This window comes from Embiotoca jacksoni, unplaced genomic scaffold (genome assembly GCF_022577435.1).
Source record: "Embiotoca jacksoni isolate LCO1_2020_lvr unplaced genomic scaffold, fEmbJac1.0.p SCAF_2, whole genome shotgun sequence".
NCBI classification, from domain to species: Eukaryota; Metazoa; Chordata; class Actinopteri; family Embiotocidae; genus Embiotoca; species Embiotoca jacksoni.
The window spans coordinates 23,119,867-23,137,397 of record NW_027185340.1 but is presented as its reverse complement, the minus strand read 5'-3'; the positions used below and the strand labels follow the sequence as shown (position 1 = coordinate 23,137,397).

The 17,531-nt window shown below is 41.1% G+C and overlaps 1 protein-coding gene across 1 annotated transcript; it reads left to right on the top strand.

Moving 5' to 3' along the window:
* The first annotated feature begins 370 nt into the window (after nucleotides 1-370).
* On the top strand, nucleotides 371-16,444 carry f5 (coagulation factor V). Its single transcript, XM_069155088.1, has 25 exons — nucleotides 371-626; nucleotides 1,113-1,195; nucleotides 2,080-2,202; nucleotides 2,776-2,988; nucleotides 3,126-3,287; nucleotides 4,238-4,459; nucleotides 4,554-4,719; nucleotides 4,906-5,086; nucleotides 5,539-5,635; nucleotides 5,760-5,965; nucleotides 6,784-6,931; nucleotides 7,068-7,280; nucleotides 7,513-9,871; nucleotides 9,997-10,165; nucleotides 10,488-10,724; nucleotides 11,354-11,570; nucleotides 11,788-11,967; nucleotides 12,126-12,242; nucleotides 12,354-12,425; nucleotides 12,569-12,654; nucleotides 12,749-12,904; nucleotides 12,996-13,140; nucleotides 13,685-13,836; nucleotides 14,791-14,973; nucleotides 15,062-16,444. The coding sequence occupies exons 1-25, from the start codon at nucleotides 469-471 to the stop codon at nucleotides 15,206-15,208; spliced, it is 6,192 nt and encodes a 2,063-aa protein (XP_069011189.1). The 5' UTR covers nucleotides 371-468; the 3' UTR covers nucleotides 15,209-16,444.
* The last annotated feature ends 1,087 nt before the right edge of the window (nucleotides 16,445-17,531 follow it).

Below are 17,531 nucleotides of genomic sequence, written 5' to 3'. Positions count from 1 at the left end.
ATAAACAATAGTTGGGGTGTGTTCCTCCACCCATTACACATACATGTTTTGCTCGTGAATTATGGCATGTTTTTATGGAGTGACATTACACTGGGACATTTTGAGGTCAATGAAAGTTGCAATGTAATTTTCAACACTCATCCCCATTGCACTTTTTTTAAAGATGATGGGAATCAGCACACCCCAAAGGCATGACTCATAGCAAAACACACAAGGTTTCAATTAGGTACGGAAGAGGCACAGTTCATTGCCCTGAGACGTTGTGTGTGTGTGTGCGCGTGTGTGTGTGTGTGTGTGTGTGTGTGTGTGTGTGTGTGTGTGTGTGTGTGTGTGTGTGTGTGTGTGTGTGTGTGTCTATCTGTCTGTGTGTGTCAGTGACATAAAACACAGAGTGGACCTCTCTGTGTCAGATCACAGCTTTCTGACTTGCTGAAGAGACCGTTCTCACCTGGAGGATTGATCCCAGATATGAAGCTCTGTGCCTGGGCTGGAGCTCACTGTCTCCTGCCTGTCGTGGTTCTTCTGGCTGTCCGGCATGTCAGAGCAGACCAGCAACCTAAGGAGAGACACTACTACATTGCTGCTGTTGAGATAGATTGGAACTACAATGGCAATGACACAAACAAGTAGGGTTGTACTTCAAAATTCTGATATTAAATGTCAAGAATAGTAATGCAATGTGACAACTTTATCATTTTATTTTTGTCTCTTTCTCTCTTTATTTGTATTTATCTATTTATTCTAATCATGTCCACCTAATCTCATGCACGATGTCCTCACCAGCATTGTATTGCTTAACTTGTTTGTACGATGTTAAAACGGTTGAGTTTGATTTCTTTAGCAGCCTGTTCCTCATGTATTATATTAAATGTTACTGTTACACACAAACACACATTCACACACACACACACACACACACACACACACACACACACACACACACACACACACACACACACACACACACACTACGTCACACACATTAGATGCAATATGCAGTCTGCAAAGGCAATTTCTCCTAAAGTCCATGCACTGCAGTGTATGTGTAGATTATGTAAATATTTTTATTTTCTGAGCTGACTGAAGTTTTGTGTTTTTCCACCGCTCCACAGGTGGGGTCCCACCTATAAGAAAGTGGTTTTCCGGGAGTATGAGAAAGACTTCAGGCACGCCAAGACTCATCCATCCTGGTTAGGTAAATGATGCGTGATTTCCATGAACACACTGTCTGTCTGGTTTTGATTATGAAGAAACACTTGTCACTGTCTCCAAGTTCACTTTCAAGGGACGTAGAAATAACTTCACGAAGTAATAAATATCTAAACAACTGTTGTTCTTCAGCAGGTAATACAATGTGGTTCTAGTTAGAAAGGAAATTAACATGTGTCGGTGCACTAATAATAATGTTCAGTGACAAAAAAAATTATGATTTTGGAGTCATATGTTAGACAGAGCTGTCCAAATGAACGAATATCTTTTGGATGAAACTGTTCATCCCTTTAGCAAAGCGACAGATCTGTGGCAAGGAAAGTTGAAGATGTTCTGGAAGCCGCTATGACCAAACACTTCACTAAGGCAGAAATAAAAAAGGTTTTTTAGGCAACCTAAGGTGGAGCAAACAGCTACCTGACACATACTCAATCATGTGCCTCAGTAACATAGTAAACCAGCTGGCATTTTGGGACATTTTCTCAGAAATAACTTTAAAATAACATGTCAGTCTAAAATAACATTTAAAATAACATTGTTACTAACATGTAATTCCATCTTTTCTAACACATCTAACACATCAGCAGGTTATTTCTGTCTTTACTTTCCTCTTTTCTCCTCCAATTTAGTGCCAAAGTAATTTTTCTTTTCCAGGAATGTAAGAGAAAATAAGTACAGCAGTAACAGAAAAACTGAAGATATTGTATATCTATATTATTGCTAATGCTTAGATAAACTTTGGTGGTTAACAACAGTCTGTGAACCAACAATAATAACCCAGAAAGACTGAGTATGTCCTGATGACACAACAAAGCATCCAAAAAGCTGTGGTTTCTTAATAAATAAACTGAAGCCTGTCTGTCTCTACAGGTCTCCTCGGACCCACACTGAGGGCTGAACAGGGGGAAACGATTGTCGTCACTTTCAGAAACATGGCGAGTGGACCGTATAGCCTCCACCCACACGGGGTGGCTTACGGGAAACAGTCTGAGGGTAAGAACCTGTAACTCGGCTGCAGATTAATCTCACACGTGTGGTTAACCTGAAGACACCAGTAACTAAAACTGCAACATAGTCTGTCTGTTAGGGCCGCTCATGATGTTACTCATTCCAATAATTTCACAAGATTAGCCAACATAACAAACAACCTTGTTTGTCTTTTTCTAAAATATTAACCAGGACACGGCAGACGGTTCTGAAGTCCAACAGGAAGTATTGCTGAGCCTTAGGAAATCACTGTCTGTGTCTTTACTCATAGAAATAAATTAAGACATAAGTGACATTGTGGTTTTCGGAAATTGAGACGAAGTGCTCCTTAATTTGTACTTAATGCAAAAGTCAGAGTGCAAAGGAAATACAAAATGAAGGAACAGCTTACAGGAAATTCTTCATTATTTCTTCATTATTTTCAGAACTTGCTCATTTATGAAAGTTAATAATCTCCTCAGACCATTGGAGGGCAACGGAATTAATTAGATCACCACCACATTTAACAATTTTAGTTATTAATCAGTAATGCAGAGTTTTTGTCCTCAATCAAACTGAATGCTTTGCTTGTTTTTGCAGGAGCCAACTACTTTGACAACACATCACAAAAAGAAAAAGAGGATGACATCGTGCTGCCGAACGGCGAACATGTTTACTACTGGGAGGTGACGTCAGCTGTTTCTCCACAGCCAAACGACCCCACCTGTCTCACCTACACCTACACCTCCCACATAAACGTGGTTGAGGACTACAACTCTGGTCTCATTGGTCCTCTGCTCATCTGCAAGTCGGGTGAGCAGTCGAATATGAACATGCGCCTGAGTGTTTTTTGTTGTTGTTTTTGTTGTTGTTGTTTTCTGATGCATTTGCTGATTCTGAATATACTAGTCATTTAATTTTGAGTACTTTCTCTCACTCTCTCTTTGTAGGAAGTCTAGATGAGGCGGGGAAACAGGTTGGCGTCCACCAGGAATACGTATTTCTTTTTGGGGTTTTTGATGAGGAACAGAGCAAGTACCACCCAAACGGCCATGCCGCCGACAACCATGTCAAATACACCATCAACGGATACGTAAATGGATCGCTACCTGGTCAGTCTGTACAGCACTCAGTCATTTAATCTCATGTCACTCAGTGAGTGACAGGGTGAGCCTTTTTTATTTCACATGCAGATGTGTAAACTAACTAATTCCATTCACTCAAGTGTTAAAGAAAGTAAAACTCTGAAGCGCCTCTTGGTGACGTTTTAAGATTTTGGTCAAAAGTTGTATTTGTTTTCTTGCAAAAATTTTAGGAAAAGCTCAGTACCACTCTACCGCCTGTATGATACATATGCATTTGTAGCCAGCAGCTGGTTAGCTTAGCTTAGCACAAATACTGAAAACAGAGGGAAACAGCTACCCTGGTGCAGGAGATAGGCTCAACTCCCACCCTGCCGAGCCGAACCTAACAAGATGTGATTCACTTCATTTATGTGAGTGTTGAAGCTACAAGGTCATCTGTGGATAATGATTTCCATACAAAACATATAAAATCATACTAGTCCTGAGAATAGCCTAAACATATATCCCAGTAAATGGAAATGATTGTTCGCTGGTGTGCATTAAAACTGTAGATCAGGGCATCTCAGACTTTTGTTAGTAATATTTTAAATAAATGTTCTAATAACTGACAATAATGTTAATGCTTCTCACTTCATGATGATTACACGTCATGATGAAAGAAAATACTATTCTCTTCCAACTTGTCCATTATGTTGTGAACCAGGATACAGCTGATAGGTACATTTTAATAACACTTACTCTGTGCTTTGGAACAGACTTGAACTATAATGCAGAATTTCCACATTGTGTTAAACTCCTTTAACCAAAATACATGATGTTTATACCTTCACCAAAGCCTATTTGTACAGATGTATGCTGACTGCTAAATGTTCCAGAGTATGTGCTTTACTGTCCGTGAAAAAGCTGTCATGTTCTGAATAAACAACAGTGAAGGCAAAATACGCAATGTGACCCAGAGTCTCCTCTTTTCCCTCCAGATGTCAGTGTGTGTGCCCACACCTCCGTGAGCCTGCATCTGGTGGGTATGAGCTCAGAGCCGGAGGTATTCTCAGTGCATATGAACGGGCAGGTGCTGCAGCAGAGCGGCCACAAAGTGTCATCAGTGGGGCTGATCAGTGGCTCCTCCGCCACTGCCAGCATGGTGGCTGTGCACACAGGGCGCTGGCTGCTGTCCTCACACAACGTCAAACACATTGAAAGTAAGTGTGTCTCTGCACTCTGAGACGAAGAGATCCTGCGCTGACTGTTTTTTACCGGTGTCGCTGAACTCACAGGTAACATATTCCATTACAGTGGGCATGCATGCATTTGTGGACGTGAAGAAGTGTGACGGCTTTGAAGCTCCCCAGCGAAGGATGACATATGCACAAAAACGACATAGCACGGAGTGGAAGTACTACATAGCCGCTGAGGAAATCATCTGGGACTACACACCTAACGTGCATGAACACGTTGATGAGTAAGCAGCTTAATATTTAAAGCATTCTATACGTTTAATAACATGTTTAAATGTGTACATGCGTACTTATCTGACAACCCTGTGGAGCAAAGTGTAACCTTTTTTGTTGAGGATCAAATTAACTGATTTAAATTTCTCAGCATAAATGTCTCAAAGTTAAATAAAACCTCTCCTCTTTTTGTGTAGGGACTTCAAGTTGCAGTACCTGAGACAGTCATCAACACGCATAGGTGGGAAGTATGAGAAGGCGGTGTACACGCTGTACAACAACGAGTCGTTCACTGAGAGGTTAGACAACAAGCAAAGGAAAAATGAGCTGGGGATCTTGGGCCCAGTGATCAGAGCGCAAATCAGAGACGTTATCAAGGTGAGACCATTATTATTTCAAAGCAAATCAGACAATGATGAGAACAAAGCTAACAAGCGGTGCAGTGTAAATGCTATGCTTTGAACCATTTCTGATCACCTGTACAACTAACTGTGGACTCTAACAGCTGTCTCACTCTTAGTTCTGGCTGAGGGAATGGAGTGTTTGAAAATGATGCACCAACATGCCATTACTGACGATAACGTGACTTCTTTGGGCATCAGTACACTAAATGATTTTAAGAAAGGAAAATAATCTATTCTAGAACTGGTGTGGATATAAGCACACAAAGCTGAAAGTCAGCACTTTTGAAAGTCTGGCATTTCAAATCGATGAACACAGAGCTAACAGAAGAATTATGTGTCACACTAAACTGGACCTTAAGTTCAGTACAATAATTTATCATTGATTGCAGACTGTGTGTCCTCATGCTCGCACTTGTCCTTTCACAGATTGTCTTTAAGAACATGGCCTCCAGGCCCTACAGTATCTACCCACATGGACTGACGATAGAGAAGTCAGAAGAGGGAGTCAACTACCCAGAAGGAGGTATTGAGCTCTCATCGCTGTAAAAGCAATTGATTGGACACTTGGAGAAGCTGCACTGTACACTCTGGTGTGATTATGTGAAATGTTTTTACAGTTAATGTCTATTTTATGATGTGGTTGCCAGGAAACCACTCCCACGGTGTTCAGCCAGGTGAGACACATACCTATGTGTGGAAAGTGACCGAAGAGGACGAGCCTTTGGATGGAGATTCCCGATGTCTGACACGACTGTACCACAGTGCAGTGGACACACCACGGGACATCGCTTCAGGGCTGATTGGACCAATTCTCATCTGCAAGAGTCACTCGCTCAATGTCAAAAATGTGCAGGTAAAAAACTGCTAAATGCTTTTCATGCAACAAAAAAAAGGAATGGTTGGTCCACCACTTTGGTACAAAGCGGTATATTTCACAACTGTGATTTTACTTGTAATTTGAGATGTTCATAGTCATCAAAGGATAAATCCAAACTGACTTTCATGATCCCTGACATTATTCTTGCGCCATCATCAAGTTGACTTTTCTGATTTTGTGTGAAATGTCTCAAAAACTCTTGAAAGGATTTTTATGAAATTCTTCTCTGTAATTTTCACTTTCATTTCCCCAATACTTTGGCTTATAACAAAATAGCTGTGGAGCTAATGATGTTTCCATCAGCCTGAGTTGTATTCATTTTGCCAATTGTTAGCAAATGTTAGCAAGCTAACTAACCAATCTGAAGAGAGCGAAAATGGTCAATATTAGTACCAGGTTAGTACAATCTCAGAACTCTTGACTGCTGACATATATGTATATATATATAAAATGTTTTATATATATATATAATGCACAAATTATGCGTTGGCTATTGCTACAGTAGAAATGCTGGCAGATAAAGTTGTGGTGAGCATTTTGTTACTTTAATAAATTACTTACCATTTATGTTTTCTTACATCCTCTAAAAAATGTCATATATTTGATGACTGACATGAAACTTTTTTGTAACCATGTCATAGAGGAGCAAGTATTTAGCAAGACAATAAAAGAAAAGTTCACCAATAATTCTGTTTTACACTTTTAAAACATTTCCCATTTGTCAGACAGTTGAATTTAATATCAAAATAAAAGTAAAAATATAAAGATGAGTATGGACTTGTTTGTTTCTACAGAAGAAAGCAGACAAGGAGCAGCATGCCATGTTTTCTGTGTTCGATGAGAACAAGAGCTGGTACCTGGATCGCAACATTCGTCAGTATTGTGATCGATCCAAAGTCAACAAGAAGGACCTAGACTTTTATAAGTCCAATGTTATGCACAGTAAGTTTTGCCATAATCAGATGGAGGCTAATTTAAGTTCATCTCGATAAAGTCACTCCATTGTTTTTCACCGACATAAGTGCATTGCCCTCAACTGCCTGTCAGACGACTTATATTCATATAAACCTGCTTACAGCAATTAACGGTTATGCCTTTGAGAGCGGCCCGGTCTTGGGCTTCTGCAATAGGGAGCTTGCCACATGGCACGTGTCCAGCATTGGAGCACAGGACTACATCCAGACAGCTACCTTCTACGGCCATACGTTTGATCTGAATGACAGGACGGAGGACTTTCTCAGCCTCTACCCCATGACTGGAGAGACCATCACTATGACCATGGACAACATTGGTGAGTCTGGGCTGACAATGCCTGTTTTATGTCAAATTATTGTGTCCAGATATTCGATTTACCAGGATAGTTTTAACTTGAGGAAATGTCCTGACAGCAACAAATTGTATACTGTATATCAGAGTGTATGATATTAAATGTGAATTGATGGAAAAAAATTCACCAGCAGTAAATGACACCATCTGAAACCAGGTCCTTCATGGATGATTTTTGTGGATCTCTCCTAAACCAGGTTTCTGGCTCCTGTCCTCCCTGAATTCCCATGAGACAACTAAAGGAATGCGCGTTAAGTTTCAGGACGTTGTGTGCTATCGTGACCGCCAGTATGAGTATGAGTACGACTACGATCCAGACGTAAACAAAGACTTTACTGTGTGGCAGCCTCCGACATTGGATGATATCAAAAAGGAGGACGAGAAGCTGAAACCTGCAGAAGAAACCCCAGTGGAGCTGGATATGGACACAGAAATGTTTGCAGAAGAGTTAGGTCTCAGGTCTCTGAAGAACCAAACAGGGGGCCTATCTTTGGAGCAGCTCGACCTCTCTTCCCTTGATTACGATGCTATTGATGTGCTCGAAGCAGATACGACTGTTTCCCTTAATTTCGAGGAGCCAAAGAAAAAAACTGAGACCTCTTTTCCAAACCTGGATGCACTAAATGAAACATTATCTTCAAACCTGAACCTCACAGCAGATAACTTGCAGGACCAAAGCATCAGCGACAACACAACACATATACAAAACAGTAATACAACATCAGTTTATGACAATTCCTCTCTGTATCAAACAGACAACACAACTGCTTTCAACAGACATTTCGAGGAGCCAAAGAAAAAAACTGAGACCTCTTTTACAAACCTGGATGCACTAATTGAAACATTATTTTCAAACCTGAACCTTACAGCAGATAACTTGCAGGACCAAAGCATCAGCGACAACACAACACATATACAAAACAGTAATACAACATCAGTTTATGACAATTCCTCTCTGTATCAAACAGACAACACAATTGCTTTCAACAGCCACAATCTATTTCTACAGAATGACAGTATAACTACAAATAGCAGTGCTTCTGGAGTTGTCTCAAGTCCTGATTTTGTTGCAGTTTCTGGCACAAAGAATACAACAGTTCACAATGTTACTGCATCGCCAGTTGTTGGAAATCTATCCACAGAAACTACCAATCTTTCTGTATCATTACAAGAAACGACCAATCTTACTGTAACGCTGTCAGGAAATTCAAGTTCCAACACGGAAAGTGAAAGAATGAATGTAACTCTTACTGTTGATAACCAGACTTCTGTGGAGGACTCCGACGAGAGACTCACTAGAGGGGATGTGTTCTCCTACTCTGTGCATCTGTCCAGGTCCAGCATCAACAACCCCAAGAGTACTCAAGATGACAATGTGTCTGTCGACAGGCTCTTACAAAGCATAAATAGAGAAGATGAGAATACAACAAATCAACTTAACATGTCAGCAGGTGGGGCAAACCGTTTGTTGTCAGTTCAAACAGATGGTGTTGGAGAGGTTAACATAAGCACCATTAACAGACACAACTTGACCAATTTGAGGTCGGTGGTGGAGATCGCAGACAAAACCCACAAAACCAATAACAATGACTCTTTGAGCCCCACAGTGGAGCCAGAGTATGGACTACAAATCAATAGCTCTGAAGTTGTGACTCTTCCAGCCAATTCCAGCCTTGAAAATGTGACAGATATTTTGCTCAAAACTTGGCCAGATGTCACAGTGAATATATCCACGTCAGTTCCATCAGGGTGGAATAGTTCAGAGAGTTGGGATAATGTCACAACTCTTCTCAGCGAGTTGACCAACACACCTTCTATGGAAAATTTCTCCCTTGAGGCTGTAGTTCCTGGTAACCTGTCCCTCAGTTCTGATGAGCCCAGTGAGTCAGACGGCTACGAAGAGGTGTTCATCTACCTTCAAGAAAACAATACAGCAGTTATTAAAACATCCTCCCTCAAACCACAAAGCCACAACTGGACTTATGAAGAAACTCATCAAATTGTACCCATTAACATTCCTGACCACATGAGGAAATACTTTGAAGAGGAGGCCCCTAAAATGACGCCACCTCCAAAAAGGAAAATAAAGAAGGTGAACCTCCGACAGAGGCCCCAGACGGGCCAAGGTTTGAAAACAAGGAGGAGGAAGGAGTACAAGCCCCAGGCCAGGAGTGGTTTACCATTCTCTCCTCGAGGATTCCATCCAGGAATGAGCCCCCGCGGGGTACGACCCAATGGACCACAACCTGTGTCCGATGAGGAGGAGCTGATTAACATGCCGGTGGTCATTGGTGTGCCCCGACCTGACTTCAGTGACTATGAACTGTATGTTCCCGGGGATGAACCAGATCATCTAGGGCTAGATGAACAAGATGTAAAACACAACGAATATGAGTATGTGATGTACAAAGACCCCTACAGTAGTCATGAAGATATCAAGAATCTCAACTTGGACGAGACCACCAAATTCTACTTAAAACTCTCAGGCCCCAATTTCAAGACTTATTTCATCGCTGCCGAGGAGGTAGAATGGGACTATGGTGGTTACGGGCAGAGGTAAGCTCAGAGATACGACAACACAATAAGCGTTTATATACCATGATAAAAACGTTCTGAATTAATGGAATTTATTACTGCAAGAACACTTCCATAGCTAACGTAAGCTCTTGTTATTGGCACAGGAGGCCAGAGAAGTCACAACATAACACCCGCGAAACTAAGTTCACCAAGGTGGTTTTCCGAGGTTACCTGGACAGTAGCTTCAGCACACCTGACATCCGTGGGGAGATAGATGAGCATCTAGGCATCCTGGGACCTATCATCAAGGCAGAGGTTGGACAAAGCATAATGGTAAGTCTGCCTTATTATTATTATTCCCTCATACAGTAATCCAACATTTTGGTGTAAATATTTATTTGCTTTCTGATAAGAGTTGATTGCTTCGATTGGTAATGTTAAATATGATGTCAGATGCATCCCAAAGACCATCATACTGAACTTGTTTCCTCCTGTGCTGAACTAAGCTAACAGGCTTCTGGCTGTTTTATAGTTACCCTACATTCATAAGAGTGTTCTAGATCTTCTCCTTTGACTGTCTCCAATTAATCAGAGTATTGTCTCACCTTTGGAGCCATGACTACCCAAACACATAATATGTATTTTTGTCGCGTAGGTGGTGTTCAGGAACAATGCTAACCGTCCGTACTCCATACACCCTAATGGGGTTTCCTACACCAAGCAGACAGAGGGTTTGTCCTACGAGGATGGCTCCACGCACTGGTATAAATATGACAATGAGGTTCAACCCAATACCACCTATACATATCTGTGGAAAGTCAGTGATATGGTTGGGCCAAAACCAGAAGAGTCTCACTGTCGAACCTGGGCCTACTATTCAGGTGTTAATCCGGTTAGTACTTTTGACTTATTGTGAGAATAGAAATGTGGACAAATATCAACTAAATATACATAATGTATGTCAGGAATCGTAAGAACTTGTATGTACAAAGTCACAATATTTTAGATATGGCATAGAGGCAGTTTTCACACAAACACAAGCTTCAAATACATTTTTAAAGACGCACATAAAAGCTTCAAAGCAACAATCCTATTTTTTTTTAAATTTTTTTGGTGGCACCAGTAACTGCAGCTTTTGAACTCACATAAAAGTGAGCTACAGAGCCAGCCTGTTGCTGTAGCTCTGTCTACCCTCTCTGACAGAACAACTTTCACTGGGTGATGGAAAACACATCTCCAACTGTGCTCTGCTTGTGATATTTCTGCATAATGTTGCCACAGACAGCTTGTTTGAACAGTTCATTATACTGCAAATGTGAGGACTTTCATCAGTGGTCCACAGATTCAGTCACCATTGTGTTACTTCATTCATCAATAAAGACTCAACAGACATTTATTCAGATAAGAAATCTTTGCGACTGTCACTTTAAAGGAAAGACAGTCATTTTATTGGAATGATAAAAGTGCTATGTTTTCACATTTTTCATGTTATATTGAACTTGTGCATACTCTATTTGCCAGGAAAGGGATATCCACTCTGGTTTGATTGGACCTTTGCTGGTGTGTCGAGAGGGCACCCTGGACAGGAAGTTACCCGAGATGAGGGAGTTCACGTTGCTTTTCATGACCTTCGATGAGTCGCAGAGCTGGTACTACGAGAAGAACCGCGAGATCATGCAAAGGAAAAGCCGGAGAAGAATTTTAGATCGCAACTTACAGGAGAACTTCAAGTTCCATTGTAATTCATATATGTTCCTTTAACAAGTCTGGTTTAGATCATTGCATGATAACCAACAATTCTATAACATGCTAATTTTAACATATAAAGTAGTTCTATCCACTGTTAGCAGTTAGAGTTGCACCAACTTCTCTTCGATGCATTGACCACTAATCAGTGACAGAGGAGAAAAACAAAGTCATGACATAAAAAAATTGTTTGTCTGTTGTTTCTCCAGCCATCAATGGAATTATATACAGCCTAAAGGGCCTGAGGATGTACACCAACCAGCTTGTGTGCTGGCACCTGATCAACATGGGTTCTCCCAAAGACTTTCACAGTGTCCACTTCCATGGACAGACGTTCATTCACAAAAAGACCTTCAGCTACAGACATGCTGTCTATCCACTGCTGCCTGGTGAGAAACACAATGATTCAGAATACTTCAGAAGGACAATTGATGATACCCCTGGAAATATGTAACAGCTGTTATGCAGAACAGCCCTCGCACGGGCTATATTTGCTGAATAGGTCAGTATCTTTCAAATGAATCATTGTGCTAAACTGTCTTTGCAGGGGGCTTTGCAACTCTGGAGATGTATCCATCCAAACCTGGCCTGTGGCAGCTGGAGACAGAAGTTGGTTTCCATCAACAGAGGGGCATGCAGACCCTCTTTCTGGCTCTAGATAACGGTGCAAACATTTAAAAAAGAAACCCTCCTTGCTGCATTTACAGTATGTTTTTTTTTTACCTACTCTGACATGTTATGTTTTAATATTAAAATATTGTTTGTACGTCTCCAGACTGCTACCGTCCACTGGGTCTACAGTCAGGGAGTGTAAAAGACGACCAGATCACAGCAAACAACACCAGAGGTAGATGTGGTGCCTCCTCTCTGCATTCATCTGTTTCAGCAACAAATCCACTGCAGTCCTCCTGAAATTATTGCATGAGTGTTGCCGTAAATCTCTATAAGCAAAACATTCACAAGACTAATGACAACGTTTCATCTCTGAAGGACATTGGGAGCCCCATCTCGCCAGACTGAGCAATCAGGGGCAATACAACGCATGGAGCACCGAGCAGAACAGCAGCTGGATTCAGGTATGTGGTGTAGGTGTGTTGAACATGTTTACCGTGTGTGCACTTGCTTTCTGTGTAAATACAATCTGCTACCTGTGGACTTGCCCCTGTCCAGGTGGACTTCCAGCGGCCGGTTGTGATCAGTAAGGTGGCCACACAGGGAGCCAAGCAGATGTTCAGCCCCCAGTTTGTGAAGAAGTACTCAATCTCCTACAGTAACGACCGCCGGAAGTGGATCTTCTACAAAGGCGACAGCAAGGACTTCAGGAAGGTGGGGGGAAGTTTGATCGACCGCTTGATTGATGTAAACCACTGCAAAGTCAACAACAAGTGTGTGACCACCTCTCTTCCTCTTTAACCAGCTATTCACAGGTAACCAGGGGGCCTATGAGACAAAGAGCAACACCTTCTTTCCTCCTATGGTTGGGCGGTTCATCAGGCTCCACCCCATCACCTGGTACAATGCGGCCACAGTCCGCATGGAGTTCTACGGCTGTGAGCTTGACGGTAAGATGTTAGTACGTATATGTGCGTTGATGTGGGCAAGTCAGAACATGATCAAAGAAAAGGTTCAGAATGACTTCATCCACAAATGCCTTTCTTATTCCTTTATCTTAATGTCTTGACATAATATTTGCCATGCCAATTTATTTTTTTCCAAATTCCAAATTTGCTGTTTGTTTTTTTCTTTTCATTTGTTACAAAATTTGTGTCAAAGATTCTTAAGAATCTCATAGTCAGTATATATTTCATATTTTCGTAATATTATCACACTGTTAGATTCTCCAAATTCTCCATACTTGCTGTGGACATCATAGTAAACTATGGGAGAGGCAAAGCATGAAGTTAATGAGATGTAATGGTGGCCTGTAAGAGCATAACTAAGAGATGGTTCAGGGTTAAGCATGAACCATTACGCATATTGAATTTGATGAAGCTCTGACTATAGGTGGCGCTGTGGCAATTGTTTTGTGTATATCAGGTATGTACCCAGGTGTTAAGATGGAGTTGAGGTTTCTGTGAAATTTACATTTCTAATCTCCCGCCTCAGGCTGCTCGGTACCTCTGGGGATGGAGAACGGACTGATAGAAGACCACCACATCACAGCCAGCTCCTCGTCCTCCAGCTGGTACTCTGGACCCTGGAAACCGTCACTCGCACGTGTCAACAGACAGGGCACCATCAACGCATGGCGGGCTAAGGTAGTAATCCAACAATGACATGACAGGTCATAAATCAGCACATTCAAATTATTTGTGAACATCAGGTGGAAACTGTGTTGGGGATTAATTAGTTACATGTAAGAGTTACATAATTCAATGACAAAATAAAAGTAAATGTTATCTGTTACTGAAAAAGATATTTAATTAGATTACAGTTACTATTAAAAATGTTGGTATTTACAAAGTCAAACTATATTATTTTTGGTGAAAACCTGCTTTACATCTTTTCGCTGTACTGGAATGTCTTCTTTCTACGTCTGGAACGACTCGCTAAATTTTGAGCCTTGTTTTTTATTTGGCCTTGTTCGAATTTGCACCGTTATATTCATAGGCAATGCTCTAAGCGATTCTGCCGAGTCCGTTGGTCATGACGTTGGACAAGACGAAAATACATTTGAAAAGAGTCATTCAGGAACCAGAGTTAAAACCCTGTGAACAGTATCCAGCCCCGTTGATGGTTGGAGTGACATTGATCCTTCATTGCAGTCAGTTGTGGTCTACAAACTGTGATTCGTTTTGGTGGTTGTGCTTTAAAATCAAAACGTTCCAATCATAGTTTAACTTTAATTTTAAAGTTTCGCAGTTGTCAGTGTTGAGTTCCTTTGGGAGGTTAACAAGTTTACATTTGTATTTTTGAACTGTTTCGCTTTTTTGCCAAGTTTAAAACATTTGTTAGAGTGGGTAAAGGGTGACTCATAATCTGTAATCTATTACATTTCCAAACTAACCCTCCCAACTATGGTAGAAACACAAGATGGCATCGTGTAACACAGGAACTAAGTGACCGCCGATATCACTACACACACACACACTCACAGCCCTGTGAAAAACACTAAAGAGAATGTACACTGATTAACACACAGGTTACTCCAGTAGTTCATTAATGTGCACACGTGAACCCACAAGTCAAACCTGGCATCTGTCTTTTCACAGTATAACGACATGAACCAGTGGCTCCAGGTGGAGCTGCCTCAGATTAAGAAGATCACGGGTATCATCACGCAGGGAGCCAAATCTCTGGGGACAGAGATGTACGTCATCTCCTACACTCTGCAGTACAGTGACAACGGGATTCACTGGAACCACTACACAGATGACGAGAACCAGCCTGTCAGGGTGAGCAGAACCTTTTCACTGCTACCTGAGGTTGTCTTTAACACTAATAGTGAAGTCATTGCTGAACGATTTCTTTTTCTTTTTCCAGACTTTTTTCGGAAATAACAACAACAATGACCACGTGAAGAACTACATCTTTCCTCCCATTTTCTCTCGCTTCATCCGCATCGTCCCCAAAAGCTGGATCGGCTCCATCACCATGAGAATAGAGCTCCTGGGCTGTGATTTTGAGTGATAGATACAGTACATACCACATGATGACAGGTCAGGTCAACTCTGCACATATACATGAAAATAGATACACATGCAAACTTAAAACACATGTTGGTCTAGACCACAGACTGTATATAAAACTGAAGTATCTTCCGGCTCTGAAAAAAAAGGCCAAGGCAGAAGCGCCTTAAGCTGCAATACCACCGAGTGCCACTAGAGGTCGGCTCCAAAAAGCCTTCGGCTCCATAGACTCCTATTCAACATGTCTCATAAAATGCTCAGTCAATAAAATTTCTCCACAAGTTTTCTGTATGTCATTCGCAAAATTCACTTTTCCAGATTAGTGTTCTGACTGCCCATCTGACAATTATCCCGTCATTAATTGGAAAATAAGCCCTAAATAAGCCCTAAAAGTCATGTTTTGGGGGCGTGTCTGTTTGACTGACAGGCCTATGGTGAAGTCAGGTTACAGCTATCGGTGGGCGGGACGTAGTATCGTCATGTTTCCAATCAGCTCAATAGATCCCCACTCGCTAATCCCCAGCTCGCCCAAATATGGTCACTTCCGGCTCTAAACCACTCTGAACTAGCAAGACGGCGCCGGCCGAATTCCGAACTCAAGACTTCATCACGGCCGTTCACAAACCAACGGGTGACGTCACTGCTGGTTGCTGCTTGGTCTGGACACAAGCACATCCACTCGCACGTATACATATTACCTGTATATGTGCAAGTGCATGTGCTTGTGTATAGACCTACATGTGTATATTACACTCGTGTATTTATACTATACCATAGTCTTTTTGTGTAGGCACAAGCAAACACACACACACATACAGCACACTAAGTGCTCCGGCCATATGTTAAACTCATCATACAGCTTGTTGAAGTTAACTGCTCCATAAATCAGGACTCCTGCCACCAGGTAGTTTCAGTTTCTTTTTTTTTACCTGACTGGGATGTTGCAATCAAGCAGGAAGTTAAAAAGTAATGCAGCCTTTACAAATGAATACGGTGCAAAGCACTTTCTGATATCAATACTGTATTAGTCCAAGTTAAAATGAGTTATCAAACCAGCATTAGTAAGTGAAATAAGTGAGTCATACCAACACTTATGTCAATTGTTTTGTTTCTAAAATACAAATTGGAGTTTAGAGTTCATATGTGACATTTTGTCAATCAGAAAGAAATATGAATGATGTAAATATGTAAGTAGAGATCATGCAATTTATTATTTAATAAATATAATTTCAATGATTTTTATTCTGTGTCCAGCTCATTGATGTATGATGACATTAATGAGTGAGTTCTGTTTGCAAATAGAGAGCCGTGCTATCCCAAGTATGAGTATGTGAACCCTGATATCTTCTCATGGTATCTTGAAGGTGTCACTTTTAGCACCTCTGCGTGTCATTAAGCAGCACCCAAGGGCCTCCAGAGTCAACGGACACATGCAGCTGCAAACACATGTTGTGTTTGTCCATTTGCTGATCGTGTTAAACTGGGCACTGAAGGTGTGAAAGTCTCTGCATGGCTCTGCGGCATGCAGCTGATCTGTGCAGGCAAATTAACTCAGATAGTTTTATTGGACGACTGGTCGTCTGAGGCTGCGGGATTACTGATGAGAAGCAGCTGTCCGTCTCTGAGTCAGTTAACAGTGGAAATCATGTTGATATATATATATATATATATATATATATATATATATATATATATGTTTCTATTATACACTTTTTACTAAAATGGCAATGTCACACCAAATTGATAAAGCAGCAATGTGCTCATCATCTTGGCATCAGCACGTAATATGATAAAATAACTGATAGTCCCTCATTTGAATACTACTAACGTTCATGAGTGTGAAGTCAACTGCTCCATAAATCAGAACTCCTGCCACCAGGTAGTTTCATTTTGGGTTTTTTTTAGCTGACTCGGATGTTGCAATCAAGTAGGATGTTAAAAAGTAATGCAGCCTTTACAAGTTACCAGATCTGCATGAACTAAATCCCTGGAGAGACATCATTTCTCAGTTGCTTGTATTTTTTTTTAATTGTAGTGCAGTGTGTAAATGTGTGCTGTGAGGATCTTTTTTAGAGGTTTTGGTCTTTTTTTTTAACCATCTGAAAATTAACAGTTCACCATAATAGTTGCATTTGACACAACTCAAGGTCTTCTCATTGATTCATTCCCTTGGTGCAGACCTTTTAGCTGCAACACAGATTGCTAAGTCACACAAATGACATCTGAGACACTAATAAACGTTCCATCAAGTCCACCTGTTGGTGAAGACCTGTGATTTAAATCACTGAAATAAGTTGATCATGAGTTCAGATTGTTTTCCAGAT

Coding starts and splice junctions, on each gene's coding strand:
- f5 (XM_069155088.1), top strand. CDS start 469: ATGAAGCTCTGTGCCTGGGCTGGAGCTCACTGTCTCCTGCCTGTCGTG. Junction 4,460..4,553: donor CAACGTCAAACACATTGAAA/GTAAGTGTGTCT, acceptor ATTCCATTACAG/TGGGCATGCATGCATTTGTG. Junction 5,087..5,538: donor AAATCAGAGACGTTATCAAG/GTGAGACCATTA, acceptor GTCCTTTCACAG/ATTGTCTTTAAGAACATGGC.